At 36.1% G+C, this 20,341-nt stretch overlaps 1 protein-coding gene across 29 annotated transcripts in view; it reads left to right on the top strand.

Moving 5' to 3' along the window:
* Positions 1-11,587, top strand: part of MEF2C (myocyte enhancer factor 2C) — a 280,803-nt gene extending 269,216 nt beyond the window's left edge. For 25 of the 29 annotated variants that reach the window (XM_038125304.1, XM_038125280.1, XM_038125279.1 and 22 more), the window contains one exon: positions 6,878-11,587. In XM_038125304.1, the coding sequence (XP_037981232.1) occupies positions 6,878-7,199 (322 nt within the window). In that variant the 3' untranslated portion in view covers positions 7,200-11,587. The remainder of the gene's footprint in view (positions 1-6,877) is intronic. The other 4 variants (XM_038125302.1, XM_038125303.1, XM_038125300.1 and 1 more) reach the window with 1 other exon arrangement.
* Positions 11,588-20,341: the final 8,754 nt, after the last annotated feature.

Below are 20,341 nucleotides of genomic sequence, written 5' to 3'. Positions count from 1 at the left end.
CAAGATAACATACCAGAACATATCTACTGTGTATAAAAACTAGATTTTGCAAAACTGGAACAATGTAACTCATGGAAAGTTTGCTAGGGAGCTACAATGAAATATTTTGTGTTCACATTTTCTCAGTAGTGGATTGTTTATGTTTTAGTTTTTATTTCTTTAAATAGGATTTTATTTCAGTACTAAAACCAAACACCTATATTGTACTGATGCCATATTTATTCATACTTGTTATTTATGCTTTTAATTTCCAGTTACTGTTGCACAAATATTTACAGTAAGAACATTTTTTAGATATTTTAATAAAGTAAGATTACATAATTAATTGACCTGAGATTAAGCCTTAACATTATATAATAATCAAATACTCCCTTCTGCTCAACTCTAAAATTCAAGTTTCATTTATGTGGAGATGATTTTTAGGAGAAAATAGCATGATTAAGCCAAAGAACTATAAGCTTACAAAATTCATTGTGATGTGCCTGTGCTGAGGAGAATAGGTATTCCTGCCCTCTAGTGGCTAATTTTACAATATTTATTCAAGTTTCAGAGGAACACAGTGCTCAATCACCTCAAGATCTTTAGCAGTGTGAAAATTCACACAGGGAAATCACCTGAACAAGCAACCTCTTGGGTCATTTAAGTGAACAGCTGTATGATTTTCAAATATTTTGATATCTACAATTTCTATTGAGTAAGACCATAGGCATGCACAAGTGTGGCTCAATAGCCTAATGCATGGTTAGACATGTTGGAATTTTAAAAGGTTTAGCTATAAAAATAGAAGCTGAAAACAGCAGGAGTGTATTTATGAGGAAAAATTTAATTCACATACATTTGAAAGGAAAAGCTTTTTTTCAGAAAGAGGTCTTTCACATATGCACTTTCCTTCTTTAAGATTGTTGCCGTAGTGTGGAACAATATGAAAGTCTAAACGTGCCTTAAACTTCAAAATTCTCCTTCTACTTTATCTGACCATTTCTTGCAGTTTATTTTAATGTCTTTACCATGTTGATAATTTGAGTTTTTAAGGAGAGTTATATGAATGTTTCAAAGGCAACAAATTTTTTAAACCTCATTTCTGTATAATGAAGTATATATAGATACAAATGTCATAAAAACATACAACTGAAATGCTTGTGCTAGGAAAAAAAAAAGTCCTAGTATCTTTCTCTTATACTTTTCTTTGTGAGTTTGTACTATATATGGGTCAGCATTCAGACTTATTGTACAACTAAAATAATGAATTCTCAAATAAACTGAAAGCTCATACGTTAGGTATCAATGTTAGGTATCACTGTATAAACAATTGGTACCATACTAAGGAATGTAATAAGGCTATTTGGTTAGCAAAAAAAAGTATAAATTAACTCCTAAATTTCCTACCTTTTCAGATATGTCACACATCATGATCTGTTTCTGATTCATATCACAGAATGTCAAAGTGTAATATCTGTGGCTGTGGAATACATTCTGAGTTGTTATTCTTATTATTATTACTCTTTCAATGATTTGTAAGTGAATTCAGCTATGAAAGCTGCTTCACAGACAGTTCTGGAGAAGTCTTCTATCACTGCAGAAAATTATACTCACTGAGTTTTACATGCAAGAGCATCTGGTTAAACTTTTGAATTACTTTTGAAAAACTGGAAATTCTGTAGAATATATTCAGTGTATATCAACCAGATTTAGAACTTGCAAAAAGATTTTTAAAATGAAACAAAATTACAGTCATCTTCATATACTTGAGAAAACACATCCAGAAAGGTTTTGACAACATAAATCTCAATGCTTAGTGGGGTCATATACTGGAAAGATTTGGCAGTGAGATGCTTGCTGTTAATAGTAGGCTATAAAAACCTGTGAGAAAACAGTAAATGGAATACACATTCCAGGTTTCCTTCAGGTTTTGTTTTTCACCAAAGTCTAAAGGTGAAAATCAGCTCTCCTTCCTCCATGCATGACAAGAATGTGATTGTAGAATAAGAATAGGACAAGTAATAGAATAAGATAGGATTAGATGTATTATCTTGCTTCAGATAAGTCCTCAGCAATTTCAGTAGCACTGTCAGGTCCATCTCGGAGGTAACTGAAGATCTCTGCAACCAAGCTCTTAGTTTCTCAAGTTGACTGTGCAATTAGGAGCCACACTAGTGCTGGTGGACTAGAGGGCAAATATGTGAGTACATGGGAGTAGTTCACTTTCCCTGTCTGTGCAGCTTTTGGCCTTCTACCAAGCCTAGTCAACAGCACGACAATGTAGAGCCTGTTTAGACATGTAGAGGCTGTTTAGACATGACTGGGACATTAAAACAAGCCAGACTCTTCAACTTTTTGGGTTAAAAAACAGAATAGTATTTTCATGGTCTTTTAACTGTATCTACATCCGAAAAAAATCCATACAAAAATTCTGCTGAAAATCAGTCCCTCCCAAAGCTTTGGGATATGACCTGAATAGTACATCAAAGTCTCTTACTGTTTATTTAACATGTACCAAAAAGTCTACTAGAAGTTAACTGCTGATAACCAGAAGGGAAGTCCTTTCCAAATGTCATATTAAATTATCAAAGTATTTTATGCACAAATCCATAGTATGGAATATGTTCTCTTGCATCCACATTTCCTAGCCTAAGAGACAATCTTTTAACCAAAAAGTAACATCCACAGGTGAAGTTTTCACTTTGCTGAATATGAAAAATATGAAATGGAGAGAGAGAAACCATATTTAATCTGAGGGTGCTTCAGTGTATAATTATTTATGTAAGAGAAGTTTCTCCAAACTTCTACCTACATGAATAAAAAGTTCAATTAACACATAATGTTGACTTGTTCTGTGACCCTTATACAGAAACATTATTACTTACCTACAATTATTTTTGTCTATAACTATAGCTAGACATAGGAAAATATTCTCCAATAAACTATTTTAACTGAAAAATTTGGAAACAGGAACATCATGTTTAATGAATTTGTAATAGTTCTGCCAATTCCCTTGTTTTGAATAAAAACATTATGTATTTCAGATTGAGCCTTTTTTCTTATGCCACTATTATGAAGTGTTTTAGTAACTCAGTTACATGCTATTTTTTTTAAATTCCTGTTTAAAAAGTGTAGCCTTAACATGTGAGAGCTAAAAAAAAAGTCTTGACACAGAAAATCTTATTCTGCTTTTACATTGATCAGAAAAGTATTTTAAAAATCCCTAAAAACCTCTTAGCTTTCACCTAAAAAAAATAGAGATGAGGGAAGAAGTTGAATTGTTAATAAGTCAAAAATATCTTCTCCTAGATGCAAATTAGCATATAACCATGAATTTTCAATGGTCCTTTACATGTATTTGTCAGGGGAAATTATATGAAGTGAGGAAGTAAACTGATTTAGGGAAGTGATAGTGGGTGTAAAAGAAAAGGTTCATGAGGCTCCCTTCCTTCAATAGACTACTTTCTTACTCTAGAAAAATCTGCATGGTCAATATTCATGTCCTCACTCATCACTTACTCAGACCTGCACTTCTATCTGTGCATACCATTCAGCTTCAATACCATTTGGAGAATTAGACAGAAGGAGATGCACACAGAGGTGTCATTATCCCAAGCTCATGGCACTGTCTTGCTCCCTCACTTCTCATGCAGCAGAACTGTGTAGATGTTCCGTGTGGAAACCAGATAGGAAGCAGCATTTCTGCATGTGGCCATCATAATCTGAATAAAAATCAAATTTTAACTACACTGGCCTCAAGAGGGACTGGTGTGACAAGATTAATTTTCTTCATAGTTCCCATAAAATGAAATGTTTTCATACAACATGTGGTAAAAGGGGATAATGTCTGCATAAGTGGACTGCCCAACAGTTAGTGCATGTAATTGTATACAGACCTTTGAATAATTGTCTTTAGTTTCTCAGTAGGTTTTCTATATTTGAAGCCTTTTTTTTTACCAGGGAATTAAGTGAAGGTTTCACATGATTACAATAGGGCATGCTTGGGCCCAATTCATGTAATTATATTAAGCAACAGTGTAAAATATGCATGGATACATTTAAGTGCAAACAGCTGTTTCTACACCCACACATACAGGAAATTAAATCATTTTACAGCAGACAGAATTCTCATTTCTTATTGTGCACAGACAGAATTCTCATTTCTTATTGTGCATCTTCCATTCTAAATAGAGGTCAATCCTTTGTTTAGAATATAGATTTAAATATTGCACCTAAATACCTATTATCTCATCATTCACATGTATGTAACAGTAGATTTCCCATGCAGATTTAGCTTAGATGAACTTCTCATAAAAATGTTTTAGAAAATGTTAATGAAGTATTGCAAATAATAATAAAAATATATAAATAAAATAATTTATATTTAATGTATTTATATTTTATATAAAAATATAAAATATATTAAATTTCAGAAATTCTTTCAGCAGCAAAAGACTATATTTAGAAAGAAAAAAAGGTGAATCAAAATAAGTGCTACAATTTATTTATATTGTTTTAATATTGTTTTAAACCTCAGAAATTTAGTCTTGACCTGCCAAAATGATTTCTTATCCTTCTATAAATGTACCAAAAAAAAGGTAGTTCAAAATTCAAATAAACCAAATAATTTATAAAACTGCCTTTAATTTTTATGCCAGGTTGTTATGTAATATTGCTGTTGAATCTCAAAGAATTTGTAGAAAAGTCTGTAGTGATGCATTATCATACTTACTTCTGAGACATTATTAAAAAGGCAATATTCCAGTAGAGCAAAACCAGCTCTCTATCATTGAAATTCAGTTTATCCCTGTAGATTTATTTGTTCCTTTGGATGCTGTCAAACAGTAGAATGCCAGTATGCTCCATGTGAAGAAATTTGACTGAATATGGTTATTTTTATATTTTTAATTATCCTAAGCTTTACAAAGTGGCATGTTACTTGCTCAAATCAAACACTTTTAAATCCATTCTCTAGGCTCCACCATCCTTTATTATAGAACTTTCAGGTTTAGCTATAAGCTTGGCATGTAAAATCATATGTAGTCTTATCATACTAAACTGACAAACTGTTTACTCAGGTGAAATCCTATAACCTCATAAGCAACACAAAAATAAAGTCACTGGAAATGAAAAGAAAAAAAAAGAAGTATATTTGATTCTCTTTGGACTGCTTTTAACACATTTTCAGGAAGAGTAGAATATTTCACTAAGTTGGAATGGCAAAGTCATATATTTACAGTTTTTTATATGTATTAATTTAATATTTACAGAAGCAATACAAAGAAAATATCCTCTTTGAAAAAAAGAAAAAGGTTACATTTTTTACTGAGAAGGCTATTACTTAAGAACTGTGTAACTTAGGAAAGGGGTCATTGCAGATTTGACAAATTTGTCTGTATAGGAAGGAAGGATTGATGGAAAAATTGGAGGTAGAACATGCTGTTTTGTTTTCTAACAAGATCCATTCATTTTTAAACACTGCAGCAATTCTTGACAAAATCAGAGGATATTATTCAATATTGAAGCCATATAGTTTTATTTTAAATCTGTCAGAAGAAAAAAAAAATCATCAAAGTAGTAGAAAATGTTATTTAAATAATACTCAGCTCTCAGTTGATGACACCCTAGAGAAAGCAGAGTATTTCAGTAAAGTTAAAAGTCTACACTAAACTTAACTGTGTCTTCAACGTTCTTAGAAATTCCTTCCAAATCCCAACATTACACCTTCTTGCTTTAAAAATGCCTTTAGGTTTAAAATCTTGTGAAGTCAAGTGTTGACCCTACTGCCTTCCGACCCCTGTATAAATAAATAATCATGAATAGAAACCCTGAAATTCTGTTTCTTGGTAAGACACTAACTTCAGCTTAGCAAATGGTCCCTGAAATGGAACATAATGGGAACTGCATGTTGGAAATTCTGTGTTAATAATGATAAGTCACGTTTTGCCAGGAGGTGGTGCTTTTGTACAAAATGTTGTGCAGATGAAAGTAATCTCATTTCTCCCATAAAGTGTGTTCTCAGTATTCACTCTCCTCCCTGCCTGTTTCATCTTTCCTCTGCCCCTACCTGCCCAAAAAATGCACAAAAAAGAGAAAAAAAAAAGAATAGAAAAAGCTTAGAATACCTACATAGCTTGCCTTCGAATAAGTTTCAGAATAGCAGTCTGTGTGCTAGTAGCGTCCTTCAAGCTTGGCTTTCCTGTGGGCAAACAGTGTAGTCCTCTGTCATATTCTACTATTCCTCAGGTTCCCTTTTGTGGTTTATCTAAATGCATTCTGGATTGAATCATAGATTTATGGAATTAAACCCTAAAATCATATCTAAATCCTTGCCTGCCTGCGCTATTTTTTGTTGATGTCAACGTTAGGACCACTAATTTCAACTACATTCTGAAAAGCATAAAAATTACCAGACCAGATTTTTTTTTGTTTCTGTTTTGCATCTGAAGTCACATGTCAAAACAAACCACAATAAAAATACTTGTGTGCATTCAAATTAATTGGATTAAACCCATGAGGAAGTCCATGCTTTCCATCTCAGCTGATGCATACACACACACAAGTATTTGTTATACAGAAACCTGAAGGTGGTTCCAACAATGCAAAGGCTCACCTTCCTAAATTTGTGATAACACTTGATCTTAAGAAAAGGAGAGAAAGACACTGAAAGTGAGACCTGTCTCCAAACTGAGAGCTTGTCCCCCTAAAGCTGACCACATCTGTTGTGGTGCTGTCATCTCCTGGAATTCATGAATTCTGCTCAGACAACAGTCCCCATGATCTCTGCATGTGCTGATCCTGTGCAAGCCTGTGCAGTGGTGCTTCATGTGAGTGTTTGTGCATATCTGGGGGCTCTATGCCTCCTCCATCTGTAACTGAGTTTCCTTTCCTCCTACAGAGCTTGCACTAGCACTCATTTATCTCAGAGTACAAATCTCTCCCTGCCTTCTACTCAAAGCCTCAACATCAAGTCAGAACCTGTTTCTCCTCCTAGAGATCGTACCACCACACCATCGAGATACCAACAGCACACACGCCATGAGGCGGGGAGATCTCCTGTTGACAGTTTGAGCAGCTGTAGCAGTTCCTATGATGGAAGTGACCGAGAAGATCACCGGAATGAATTCCACTCACCCATTGGACTCACCAGACCTTCGCCGGACGAAAGGGAAAGCCCCTCTGTCAAGCGCATCCGGCTCTCTGAAGGATGGGCAACATGATAACATTATGACCTATTAGTTAGGATTTTTTTTCTTGCAGTGTGTGTGTGCTATACCTTAATGGGAGGGGGGAGGGGGGAAGGGTTGATATGCATTATATGTGCCGTGTGTGAAAAAAAAGTCAGGTACTCTGTTTGGTAAAAGTACTTTTAACTTGCCTCAGTGATGCAGTATAAGGATAAATAGAAATGCTGAGATAAGCTTAGCACTTGAGTTGTACAACAGAACACTTGTGCAAAATAGATTTTAAGGCTAACTTCTTTTCACTGTTGTGCTCCCTTGCAAAATGTACGTTACGATAGTGTCATGTTGCGGGTTCAACGTTATTTACATGTAAATAGACAAAATGAAAACATTTGCCAGAAATGGCAGATCTTTACTGAGAGAGAAAGCAGCTGTTATGCAACAATGTACAGATGTTTTGACAGATCCAGCCATTGGGTGGCCATGAATTGATGCTAGAAAGAGACTGAGTCACCTAACATACTGAAAATGCTCACAAACATGCAGGCATTTTGTTAGAGTATGGCACTCAGTTAAAAAGGATCAAACCATTTCAAGAGGACCATACTTACAGAAATGTTGAGTTCGAGGGCTGACATATTTAATTTCAAAAATTCTGGGTCTGCATCACTTATTAAATAAAAAAGTATTAAAATATGTACATTACATTTTGCTTATTTTCATATTAAAAAGTAAGACAGATTTTGCAAAGCATTTGTGGCTTTTGTAGTTTCCTTAAGCCAAAATTTGTTCTTTTTTCCTTGATAGCTTTGTTAAGCTTTTAAGCAGTCCTGAAGAAACAAACAAAAACGACTTTCTGTATAGAAAGCACTACTCTAAGCCTTGAGGAACTCCATGCTTTGCTAATCAAAATAACTGTTTTCTCTTTGCAGAAGTTTTGTTTTTGAAATGTGTATTTCTAATTATATAAAATATTAAGAATCTTTTAAAAAAACAGTGAAATTAACATGCTTGTGTATAGCTTTCTAATATATATAATAATTATGGTAATAGTTTTTGTTCTCTTGATAGTGGGGAATTATATTTGTGCAGTTGCACATTTAACTATTTTCTGTCAGTTTTCTTTTAGTGGGTACACATTTTACAGATCAAAGTCAGCTGCTGAAAGACTGATCTGTAAACAATTAGACTTTACCCATAGTGTAACAACTTTTAAATCATTTTAATACAGCATTTTACAATCAGTTGGGTGAACTGCCATCCATTGTATATACTGATTAGTTCTTTCATGCTGTTTTGTGCATTGTAACAAATTAATGGCCCTTCTATTATGTAACATCCTGCGTATCTTGTAGTTTTCCATGGGTTAAATGACAAAGTGGCGTAACTTGGCCCTTTCTCATTAATGAAGCTGGTATTCTGCCTGTCTTAATTGAATATGCAGCTCCAACGGCTGTAAACTACGTGAGTGCAGGTAAATATGTGCCGAAGCAGCAGGGGGAGGCAAAGGGAGGGATCAGCACACAAGTGCCTGTTGTATAGATTCCTCCCCCCTCTCACAGACACAAAACTCTTAAAGAGTTTTTAAAGAGATTGTCAGTTCAAGGATGGTTCAAAATCAGTCGATTTTACACAGGCAATACTGGCCAACTAGTCCTTGACTCTCATGGACCTCTGCAGTCACATCATCTCACAGTCGGCATGTTGTTGAGCAATGCTCCCTGTGTGTTTACACCAGAGTAGGACTTGCTTCAGCACACACCATCCACATTTTCTCCAGCCTCATATTGTTGCTTTGACTGAGATAGCTTGACCAGAGGGAATGTGTCATTTTCTTTAAGTCCCTCTTTGTCCCTCTTGTCTATTAGAAAAAAATGGTATATTCAAGTGTTTCAGTTTAATTTTTCTGTTGGAGGGAAAAGTGTTTAAGCAAAATGTTAGTGCCACAGTAAAGGAGCAATATTTCTCCTTTTTTCAAGAGTCCTTCTAGGTCTCAACTACATACATTGACATTATGATGAAAAATACAGCTGCAACTGCAAAACATCAACACAAAGTACTTTGAAGTGAAATCCACACTCTTTCCACCTATACATGCAGTTGCTTTGCACCTCTCAATGAAGGAGTGTACCTCTCTGTAGTAGAAAATGATGATCAGACTACAGTGTGCATTAGGACATAGGCTCTTCACTTAACATGACTTTACAGAAGCCTGCCTTACAGGCACTTTCAGCCATGTAGGGGCTAGAACGTAATCTGGAAACCCTTTAAGCAGAATACTGTGCTACTAATGCATCCATCTTACCTTGTGTAGCAAACTGCAGGGTAAACAAAGATACGCATGTTTTAAAAAACCCCCAAAAATTTAAAAACTCAAAAAAAAAAAAAAAAGGTAAAATGGGGCCCATAATTAATTTTAAAACACAAAAACTGCTTTCTTCACCCTCAGATTAACCTGTACTCATATTCTCTTTTGAGAATTTTAAACTTTAGTGTGTCAAAAATATGCAAATGAATCACAAATATACCTTGTCATTTTAATAAAAAATACAATTTTATTGGTATAGTAGTAGAAATTTCTCAGTGGGGAAGGGGATTTGGTCTATTGATATATTAAGAATAGCCATATTAATAGTTTACCTTGTGATTTGCCTCAGCAACACATGAAAAAAAATGGAAGATATCGTTTAATGAAGATGCAGTGTATAATATTACTGCAAGTAACTAAGCAGAAAGTAGCATGAAAAGTATTGCCTGGGCAATTTATATTAACTCTGACAGTGATCTTTTGTATAAACACAAGTAGAACTGAATCACCTGAAAATAAATGCCAGTCAGCCCTCTTGCTCCTGATGCAAAAGGCAACTAACTTATACTGGCAAAATTGTGGGGGATAATGCATATTTGCAAACTGATCTAATGATAAGAAGCACAACTTTGATTGTGAAGACACTTTCTGTAAACTATAACTGTCTACCTTTCTTGTTCCTTTATCTGTATCTTACCATTTACTGTATTTGCAAAAGCTAATTTGGGTTTATTGTGTGATTCCTTTGTATTTAAGGAGCTTAGGGCAGAGCCCTGAAAGAGTATTAACATTTACTTTACCTAAACCCATGTTATATGATATTTTAGGCAACATTCTTAATTGTAAGTTCAAACACCTGAAGTGGCATTCTAGACACATGCAAGTATTGTTATAGCTAAGCTAATTTCTATTAAAAGGTGTTGTCAGTTAGTGTTTAATTGCTGGTGACAATTATATGATATACTCTATCTGCACAACATATATATTGTATGCATTGAGCCATTCACAGTAAAGCTTTGTTCATTTCAGTGTCTCTCAAAAATTGTGTTTTGTAACAAAATGGCTTATATTTTTCCCAGAAAGGAATTTAGCAATTTTTAATGACTAGTGTAAAAATTAGCTGTTGTTCTCAGATCTTTTTCAGGTTAAGCTAGTATAAGAATAGAACTCATAGGCTGTTTTCAAGGATGTCAACCCTTTTGTATTGTATTTGCAATCCTATATACCCACTTTCATCTGTAGTCTAACAGCTGTTTGTTTTCCTTCTTCCTTCACCTTGAAGGTAAATGCTTCGTAATTTTTTAAAAGCCACTTAAATCATCAATAAAGGCTGTTGCCTAAACATGGCATACTTCATCTGTTCCCGTTTGTGCCACCTGCTGTGATGTCGTCAGTTATATGGCATTCATTTCCTGCCACTACAGGTCTCTTGAAGGACTGATGGAACACTGGTGTCTGTTAGAATGCTTCAGACTGTAGATGTAATAAAAGGCTTTTGTTTATATATTTTAACCAAAGATGTGGAGCAATCCAAGCTTTGAGTCACAGGTTTTCTGCATCAAAAGTATCCATTTGATTATTTTCATAGTCACATGTTGCATTTCTACCTTCCCTTCTCATACCTCAGACTGATCCATACCTCTATTTGATTCAAAAAAATGCTCGTTTAAGAAAATAATTTTTAAAAAAATTAAAATTTAAAAATGCAATACTAAAGTCTTTTGTGTATTTAATATCAGACCTGGGTTACTGCAGACATTACACTTGGATTGCTTCAGATGGTTTGTTGTATCCTTTTTTTTTTTTTTTCTTCTCTTTCATGGGGATTTGCTTCCATAAAATAATGGTGATAACAAAATAGCTTGTAAATGGGAGCATACAAGCATTTGCAACAAATATTAAAGTAGAGGCTCACAGCGGCATAAGCTGGACTTTGTCGCCACTAGATGACAAGATGTTATAACTAAGTTAAACTGCATCTGTGTATCTCAAGGGACTTAATTCAGCTGTCTGTAGTGAACAAAAATGGGAAAATTTCAAAATATTCTCCTGCTGGAAATAAGGTATCATTTGTATTTTGCAGACAAATCAGTAAAGTTACTGGCTTTCTTAGTGATATGGTGTCTATTGTGCATTTTTTTATTCATTTAAATAGTGTTCAGTTTTCACCGTTTCATAATGTAACACATGAAAGAATCAGCGCTTTAACTATTAGCATTCTAAAGGTCCCTTATCGATTATTTGTGCTTGCTTTGAAAGCTAAGCAATATTTTCTGGCACACATCACCCCACCAAGTCAGGGAAACTCCATCATTATTCTGGAGTCAGTGTCATTTGGAATGAGGACATCCAAATCTGTCCCTAGCAGAGGAGTTAGGTGAAATAATGCCTGGCTTTCAGGTGTTTAGTTAACTGACAGGGAATCTAAACTCCCATATATACACATCCTGTGAATTCTACCCATGGGGACAATCATGGAAAAACCCCACAAAAAATGCATGTTCTGTGTCAAAATCATATATTATTTGATCTACACTCTGTCTATCCTCTCTAACAAAACTGCATAAGGAGTGTGTTCCAATGAATCTATACCTTTTTCTATACTTTTTTCTCAGAATGTTTGTTTGCTTGGGTTTTGTTTGTTTGTTTGTTTTTTGGGAGTTACAGAGGGTTTTCCAACTAACATTTATAGTTTCAGAGTTTGAGAATAAAAGAATCACTTTATTTCAAAAGGATGTGTTTTTACGTCAGAAACAGACAAGCTATTAAGAAGTTAAGGTGCTTGGTGAATGTTACAATTTCAAAAATGACTTTACAAAGCCTAGTTTCTAAATAGGTGAATGAAAACAAAAGAGCTGTGCTATGCTGTTCCTTCTCACAACAATTTCTTTTAAGAGAAATATTCTTAGTATTGCAATGTTTGACACAGCCTTGCAATGAGATGCAAAAACTTAAATGTGTCATTGATTTTACTACAGAATGTATTTTGTACAAGTAAATAGCTTTTGTTCATCATTGGCCAGGGTGAACAAAATATTTCTGAAAATGCAGTTGTCTTAGAAGAGTTATCTGGGAGTCTTCCATCGTGCAGTCATATATGTGATTAATACTGATAATGATTTCCATCTGCATTGGAAAGAGAAATTACTTAGAAAATAGAGTCTGTTGTATACTTTGTTCTGTTATTTACTTCTCTGGAAAAAAAAAAAAACACATAAACATCCTGATTACTTTGCTTTAAATTCTATGAACTATATTTATAAACAATTTTTTAAATTATGTTTAAATGGGAGTGAGGAGGTTAACAATTCTTTGAATAAGCTTTTTCACTTTAGGTTCACATATGTCATCCTAAAAAGCAATTGTGAAGTGTAAGGTCTGAAATAATAACAAAGTCACATGCTTTTTCCATCCAAAGTGTTTGCTTTCCCTGAAATTCGCTTTCTTCTTTTCTATAGCAAAAATCAACATAACATCTTTGTAGAACTGGGCAACTATGCTGAGACACTTGATGCATATGTCACATTAAGGAGAGCAAGCCAGCAATGTGGCTCATTCATACCTTACCCTTTCTCAAACCCAATGCCTGTATTTCCAGAGGTAAAATACGGGACCGAGAGAATCCAAGGGACAGGAAGGAGGAATGATTTTAAATCAATCAGATCATTAAGTCTACAAGCAGCAAAAATATATTGTTCCTCTCTGTTGACAGATATAGCCTATTCCTCCTTAATTCACTGGAAATTCACCAATGCAGTAAGGTTACCTGCTCCATGTAGAAAGATACATGGAACTCTGGAACTCCAGTTTTCTGGAGTCCCTGATTCTGGGACATTTAGACTGCTTAGTCATTGAGCTTCATTTTTTGTATTTGTGTATTTTACTTAATGTTTTACACTAAATATTCAGAGCACCTGCAATAGATAAATATATACTGCATTCTCTGCAGTCCATCTAGACACATCCAACATAACTCTGTTGCAAGCAGATATTTCGGTTAACAGTAATTTTTCTACTGCTGGTATTTCTTCCTCCTCTTCTGGCAGATCTTGTAGAATGCTCTGGTTGCATTCTGGATCCCCTTGATTGCTAAAGACGCTTGAAGGCTAGTATGAGAATACTTGTGTGAATGCTGAATTTCAAGTGAGCTCATTATTTCTGAAAGGTGCAAAGTTTGTTCATAGTCTGCCCAAAGTTTTCAGCTTCAAGTATATGTCCGTATTTATCTGGATGATGATACATAAGTTCTTTTAGGTTACAAAAGGTTGCCTCCTTCGGAGCAGGGGTTGATCACCATTAGCTGTGCATGTTTTACTCCTCTGACCAGAGACATAAAATAATGTAATAGAAGACTTAACTATGAAGGAAAACTTAGAAGTGATAAAGCTTAAATGTAGTGTGTTTTCATGATAAACATAATTGGTGTAAATTATGATCTTGTTTTTACAGCATATTGCATAGATAATTATTTTCTGCAGAGTTGCTAAGGATCAGGTTTTCAGTCTCTCAGTGAAAATGCAGTGTCCTGTGAGGCTCAAGTCACTTTTTTGCAATGCTTTGCACTATGGTAGCATTTTTTTAGGGAACTGAAAGTTAGAAAATATCATTATGACATCCTTTACAGCTGCATTTTTACAGTGGGAAACCTTCATCTAACACATATTACTCTGCCTGTTCTGAATACAGAACAAGATGGGCAGGAGACAAATTTGCTTGAAAGGAGAAACTAGATAAAATATTAATTTTCTACTTGGGAAATACATGAATGAGAGACAATATCCTTATGTGTGAATAATATGGACAGATCTGCAGGAAAATACCATGTGCTCTCTCTCAGAAACACTGGAAGCACAGGATATATACAAAGAAACCATCAGCATGTTCACAAGGAAATACGATGAGCATGTTATATGCAATTAAGTAGTGGGATTTTTGGCCTTAAAGGATTGTGGAAGCAAACATCCTGGGCAAGTTTATAATGGTTTAAATAAGATAAAAGGGCATAGTTACCTTTCTCTTGTTAAGGATGATGATACACTTATAGTATCCAGCTAGAGTAAAGGAAGATTTTCTATGGCTTATTTGTGGCAAATGAGAAGCATTCTAGGGAACAATTCACGTACCCTTTTAATTTTGAATGTACTTCCCCCTGAAAATCCCCTACAGACTACTGTCAGGGAAAAGATAATGAGCTAAGTGCACTTTTGTTCTGATATGGCATTTCTTGTGTCTAGACATCATATAATATACCCATCCCAATTTTCCCTGCAAACCCTTTTTTTCAGATTAAGCATATTGATTTTACAGTGCCGGAAATTAGCACAGTACAAATTAAGCATTCAGTACACATAATCAGCCAAGAGCTAAATCTGTCACTTAGCATGGCTTTGCTTTTGAAGGAACTCTGGGGAATAAAGAAGAATTTATGACCTTTGGAAGAAGGGGCAGGAAACTCAGGAAGAATACAAGGTGTTATTAAATCATGTAGAGAGAAAATGAGAAAAGAAGAAGTTCAATTAGAATTCTATCTGATCAATCACTGGTGTGAAAGATGTTTAAAAAATATTTTTATAATACATCAACGACTAAGGAAGACACAAAGAAAATCTCCATGCTTTATTGAACACAGGGTGAGGGGACTATATCAGCAAGGACAAGATAAAGGCTAAGGTTCTTAATGCCTTCTTTGCCTCCAACTTTAACAGTAAGACTTAATTCTTAAGGAAACTAGGCCCCTGACAGGGGGCAGGAAGCCGAATAGTCCCCCTGTAATCCCAGAGAAAGTAGTCAGTGACTTGCTGAGCAATTTAGACATTCATAAGTCTATGGGACCAAATTGGTTTCGTCCAAGGGTACAGATGGAGCTGGTAGAAAAGCCTTGTCAAGACATTGTCCATTGTTTATCATCTGTCCTGGTTAATTGAGGAGGTCACGGATGACTGCAGGTTGGTCAGCGTGATGTACATCTCCAAGAAGGGCTGGAAAGATCTGAGGAGTTACCAGCCTGTTAGCCTAACCCCTGTATCCCGCAGGGTTACAGAGCAGACCACCTGAGTGCAATCACTTGGCACCTGCAGGACAACCAGGGGATCAGCAGCAGGGGTATAGGAAAGGCAGGTCCTGCCTAACCAACCTGATCTCCTTTTTTTACCAGGCCACTTACCTGGTGATTAGAGGGAAAGCTATGGATGTTGTCTATATGGACGCAGCAAAATCTTCGAGATGTCTGTGATTGCATTCTCCTTGATATGCTGGCAGCCCACAACTTGGACAGGTGAACTCTTTGCTGGGTTAAGAACTGGCTGGATGGTTTGGCCCAGAGAATGGTGCTGAATTGTGCTGTATCCAGCTGGTTGTTGGTCACCAGTGGTGTTCCCCAGGTCTTAGCATTGGGGTCAGTCCTGTTCAATATTTTCTGGATAAGAGGACTGAGTCCACCCTCAGAAAGTACAACACTAAATTGTCTGGCAGTGCTGATCTGCTGGAGGGTAGGAAAGCTCTGCAGATGAATCTGGACAGCCTGGACTGATGAACTGAGGCTAGTGGTATGAGATTCAACAAGGCTAAGAGACAAACCTTGCACTTCAGCTGCAATAACCCCATGCTGTGCAACACGCTGGAGAAAGAGTCACTGGGAAGCTGCCTTGGAAAAGGACCTGGGGGTGCTGGTCAACAGTGAGGACAAAATATGTTGTACCCAAGAGGCCAAGAAGGCCAAAGGCATCCTGGCTGGTATCAGCAACAGTGTGGCCAGCAGTACAGTGACTGTCCCACTGTACTCAGCACAGCGTGCTGAGGCCACACATTGAGTGCTCTGTCCAGTTCTGGACCCTTCACTTCAATAAAGTCATGTGGTGCTGGAGTGAATCCAGAGAAGAGTAATGAAGTTGGAGAAGGTCTAAAGTGTAAGTCATATGAAGAGTAGCTGAGGGAGCTGAGGTTATTCATCCTGGAGAAAAAGAGACTCAGGAGTGACCTTATCCCTCTCTACAACTCCCTGAAAGGAGCTTGCAGCTAGGTGGGACTTGGTCTCTTCTCCCAGGCAACCAGCGACAGGACAAGAGGAAATGGCCTCAAGTTGTGTCAGGGGAGATTTGGGTTGGACATCAGGGGGAATTTCTTAATGAAAAAGGTTATTAAACACTGGAACAGGCTGCCCAGGGATGTGGTAGAGTCACAATACCTAAAGGTGTTCAAGAAATTACTGAACTTACTGCTATGGTTTAGTTGACAAGGTGGTAATCATACAAAGGTTGGATTCAATAATCTTGGAGGTCTTTTCAAACTTACATGAATCTGTGATTCTGCCTTTCCAATTTTGTGCAGTACACCCAGTTGAGTTAAGTGTAAAGATACAGCTGTTTATTTATTCCACAACAGCCAGGGAAAAATTAATAACTGCATAAATTACAGACACAAGGGTACACTTAAGGGTGCATGATTAATAGAATTAATGTGCACATGCAGGAATAAGAAAAAATCTCTGTGCAAGAATAGACACGGGAAGTGAAAACAACAGTGATAACATGAATGCAAACATTGGTCTCTGATTTCTCATACCTACTGTTCAAACCACACACCAGAACTTTGCTCGAAAGATTTGTAGTTATCTGCAAAGCGACAGCTAATGCAACAAGACTGCTCCCACCACAAAAAAACCTGCTTGCACATGTAAATATGCCAATATTAGTCATCAAAATTTAATTAATAAAACACATATACACAGTCAATAAATCATGAAATCTTTGTTCACTGTCAGAGTACCCAGTTACACACAAAATTTCACAAAATGACATTATCAGGAAATATACTCTGTGTGCTCATGTCAAACCTTAACATTACTTCTGAAAATAGCTAATCAGACCAGCATGCAAATGGATTTTCTGGATTAGCCATCCTGTGCAGGATTTCTTAGCAAGGATATGCTGTAGTCTAATCAGAATTAGAGTGTTCAGTTCAGTAACTCCTGAGCAAAATTCCACAGATATAATACGCGGATCAAAATCAAAGGCTGCTGATGACATTTTCTCCAGCCTCTAATATCTCTGCATATAGACTGGGATATTTTCAGAGTTTCTAAAATGTTTTTATATCTCTGAGACAGTGAACTAGTAAAGTTTAGTAATAGTCTAACTATGAAATCATTTAGTGAGGGCAATATAGCAACTCATGAGATATTATCATGACAGATGTAGCCTAAATACAATGATAACTTTTTAAAATCTGTCCTGTATTACCTTAACATGCAGAGGCAGAGGCTGAGCCAAACACAGCCTCCTGCAATGACTTCTTTGCTATTTATAGCCCTTGAATGTTAATTGAACAATTCAGTCTATCAAATTTTTCAGTTATTGCAGAAAAACAGACTTTGTCCCAGGGTAGAAGACAGATAGAAGGAGAGAGCTGGACAAATGAAAAGCACACAAGAAAATAGCTTGCAAACATCATTTCAGTGCCCTCTTTCTGAAATCTGTTTGGAATTTCAGCTGTCCTAAATTTGAATGGTCAAAAAGAGAAGTTTAAAATAGTTTAAATGGTATCAAAATTAATCCTGATTGAATTTTTCATGTTGTTGTAGGTGTCCCTCACAAATGTAACTAGCAATTGATTGGGAGTTTGTGGAACTGCGGATCAACCTGCAGATAAACCAATGGCAGTTACCAGAGCAATGACTTCTAACCCCTTTTAAAAGGTCAAAGTACCTTGAACAGAGGAAAAACAGTGGCTTAAGGTTTTCAGGTTTTCAGAAAAAAAAAAAATGACTGATCAGCAAACTTCTGAATGTAGTGAATTGCGCACTCTACCTCCTGAAAACACAGGTAATTTCTCCAATCAAGTGTTTGGGGCTGATTCACTCTATATCTTCAGGAAACAATGTTACTTCAAGCGCACTATGGTTTGGTACAATTTGCAGGTCTTTCCTTCTTTCAACATGCAACAGATACCTATCGGTCATCTCCTGATATTTTCATAGAAACTTCTTTCTACTGTCAGCCTTTCTGAGCCTCACATCTATTAAATACCAGATGCACACTGCAATTAAATTCCTGAATCAATGTATTAAACATCTAATATTTCCTCTCTTTAATTCTTTTTATTTTAAGAATTTTTCAGGACACTGAAAAATACAGATAAAACCCATCTTGTGTTAGTATGGCTCAGAGAAAAAAAAATGATTTCTGCTTCAGAAATGTGTGAGACAAACAGTAGCTTTTGAAACAACTGAGTTGTTGTTTTAAGAAAAAGTAGTCACAGGAAAGCCATAGAAAAATAGGTGCTCCAGTAAGTGGTATAGTCAGTGAATGCAACGCCATAACAAAGATTCAGCACCTGGGCCCATGCTGGCTCATGTTCAGCCGCTGGCAACCAGCACCTCCAGGTCTTTTCCCACCAGGAAAAGAGAAATCTCACCAAAGTTTCACCAAAGTGAAATCTTTCCAGTCACTCTTTCCCCAGCCTGTAGCACTGCAGGGGATTGTTGGGACCCAAGGGCAGAACCTGGCACTGACCCTTGACTCTGAAACACATGGTTTTAATACTGGATCTTGGGAGTTGCTTACTGCCTTCTAATATACTTTAAGATGGAGTACAGAAAAGATACAAGATTTAATGGAAGAGCATTTGTGTATGAATTTAATTTTTCAGAATATTTCCTCATGCAAAGTGATATCCCAAATTTCTTGTCAATTGTCTTTTTTTTTTTTTCATATACCAGATATACAAGATGCCAGTTTACTCCTTTCTAATTTTTCCTGGTAATATTTCTCTATGATTTATGAGAATTTAGGGAAGAATGCTATTATAAAGAGAATTAGATACATGCTTCTATAGAGAGATATAATTTTAAATGGAAAATTTTAGCTGAAAATTCATGGTAAGCCTATATGTTAGTGTTTGAATATGTTGTTTGGATATGCTGATATGTTGTTGTTTACTCCCAGGTTGAATAACATCTGAATGAAGGTATTGAAGGAAGAAACATGGAAATGATAATCTGCTTATAATTCCGAGGCTTCTCAAGGGTTTTTTTTTCAAAATTATATAGTAATTTTCCTTAGTAAAATTATTACTCTTACTGGGTTCTTTCTTCTGCTGCTGCATCACATACCCCAGAGGTTATACAACTTGTGCAGTGCTGAGATATTATCTGCTTGCAGGTTACTGTATGCTTTGTTTTAAGTGTTATAGATGGAAAATGAGATGATTGGCTCTCACAATTAAAAGATAACTATTGTGATAATATTAAGAAAAGCTTTAGTGATGTATAGTTATTTTATTGTAGTTTAAATATCCTCTCTTCTCCCCAGAGTTCCCTTTTCCCCCTCTGTATTGCTGCCATCAGACAGCCTGGGTTGTCTAGGACAGGTAAAAAGAAGGTGTGCACATGTGCCCCTTGCACAGGGCAGTTGGGAACGGAAAAGCTTATTGCTTCAGGGGGTATGGCATGGCAACACCTGATCTCCAATCAAGTTACAAGAAAGCAGTTTCCGCCTATAAATGTCAAAGAAGAGCAGACTGACAGACTTTGGGAGGGGCCAGGGTTAGCTGATGCAGCCCCCAGGGGTATAAAAGACTGAGCATCCATCTTGAGGATGAACTAGCCACGTGGTATGCATGAGAGGCAGTTTCCAGCACTGCAGTTTTTTCCTTAGGTAATTCTTTGTTGCATTTTTGTTAAGGTTTAATAAACGTCTTTAAATTTTCAAAGTGAGCGATTCTCTCTCACAGCAGGACTGTGAAAAACCAACCATTTGCTTTTCCATGGCTCTTACTATTTTAGTGTGATGGTTTTGCATGAGAGGCACTCACGGAAGTGATGCAAAGCTTCCAGCCGCTGGAAAGCTGAACATGCCTCTGTGAAAAACACATA

This window comes from Motacilla alba, chromosome Z (genome assembly GCF_015832195.1).
Source record: "Motacilla alba alba isolate MOTALB_02 chromosome Z, Motacilla_alba_V1.0_pri, whole genome shotgun sequence".
Taxonomy (NCBI): Eukaryota; Metazoa; Chordata; class Aves; order Passeriformes; family Motacillidae; genus Motacilla; species Motacilla alba.
The sequence above is the reverse complement of the archived record's forward strand: the minus strand, read 5'-3'. Positions and strand labels throughout refer to the sequence as shown.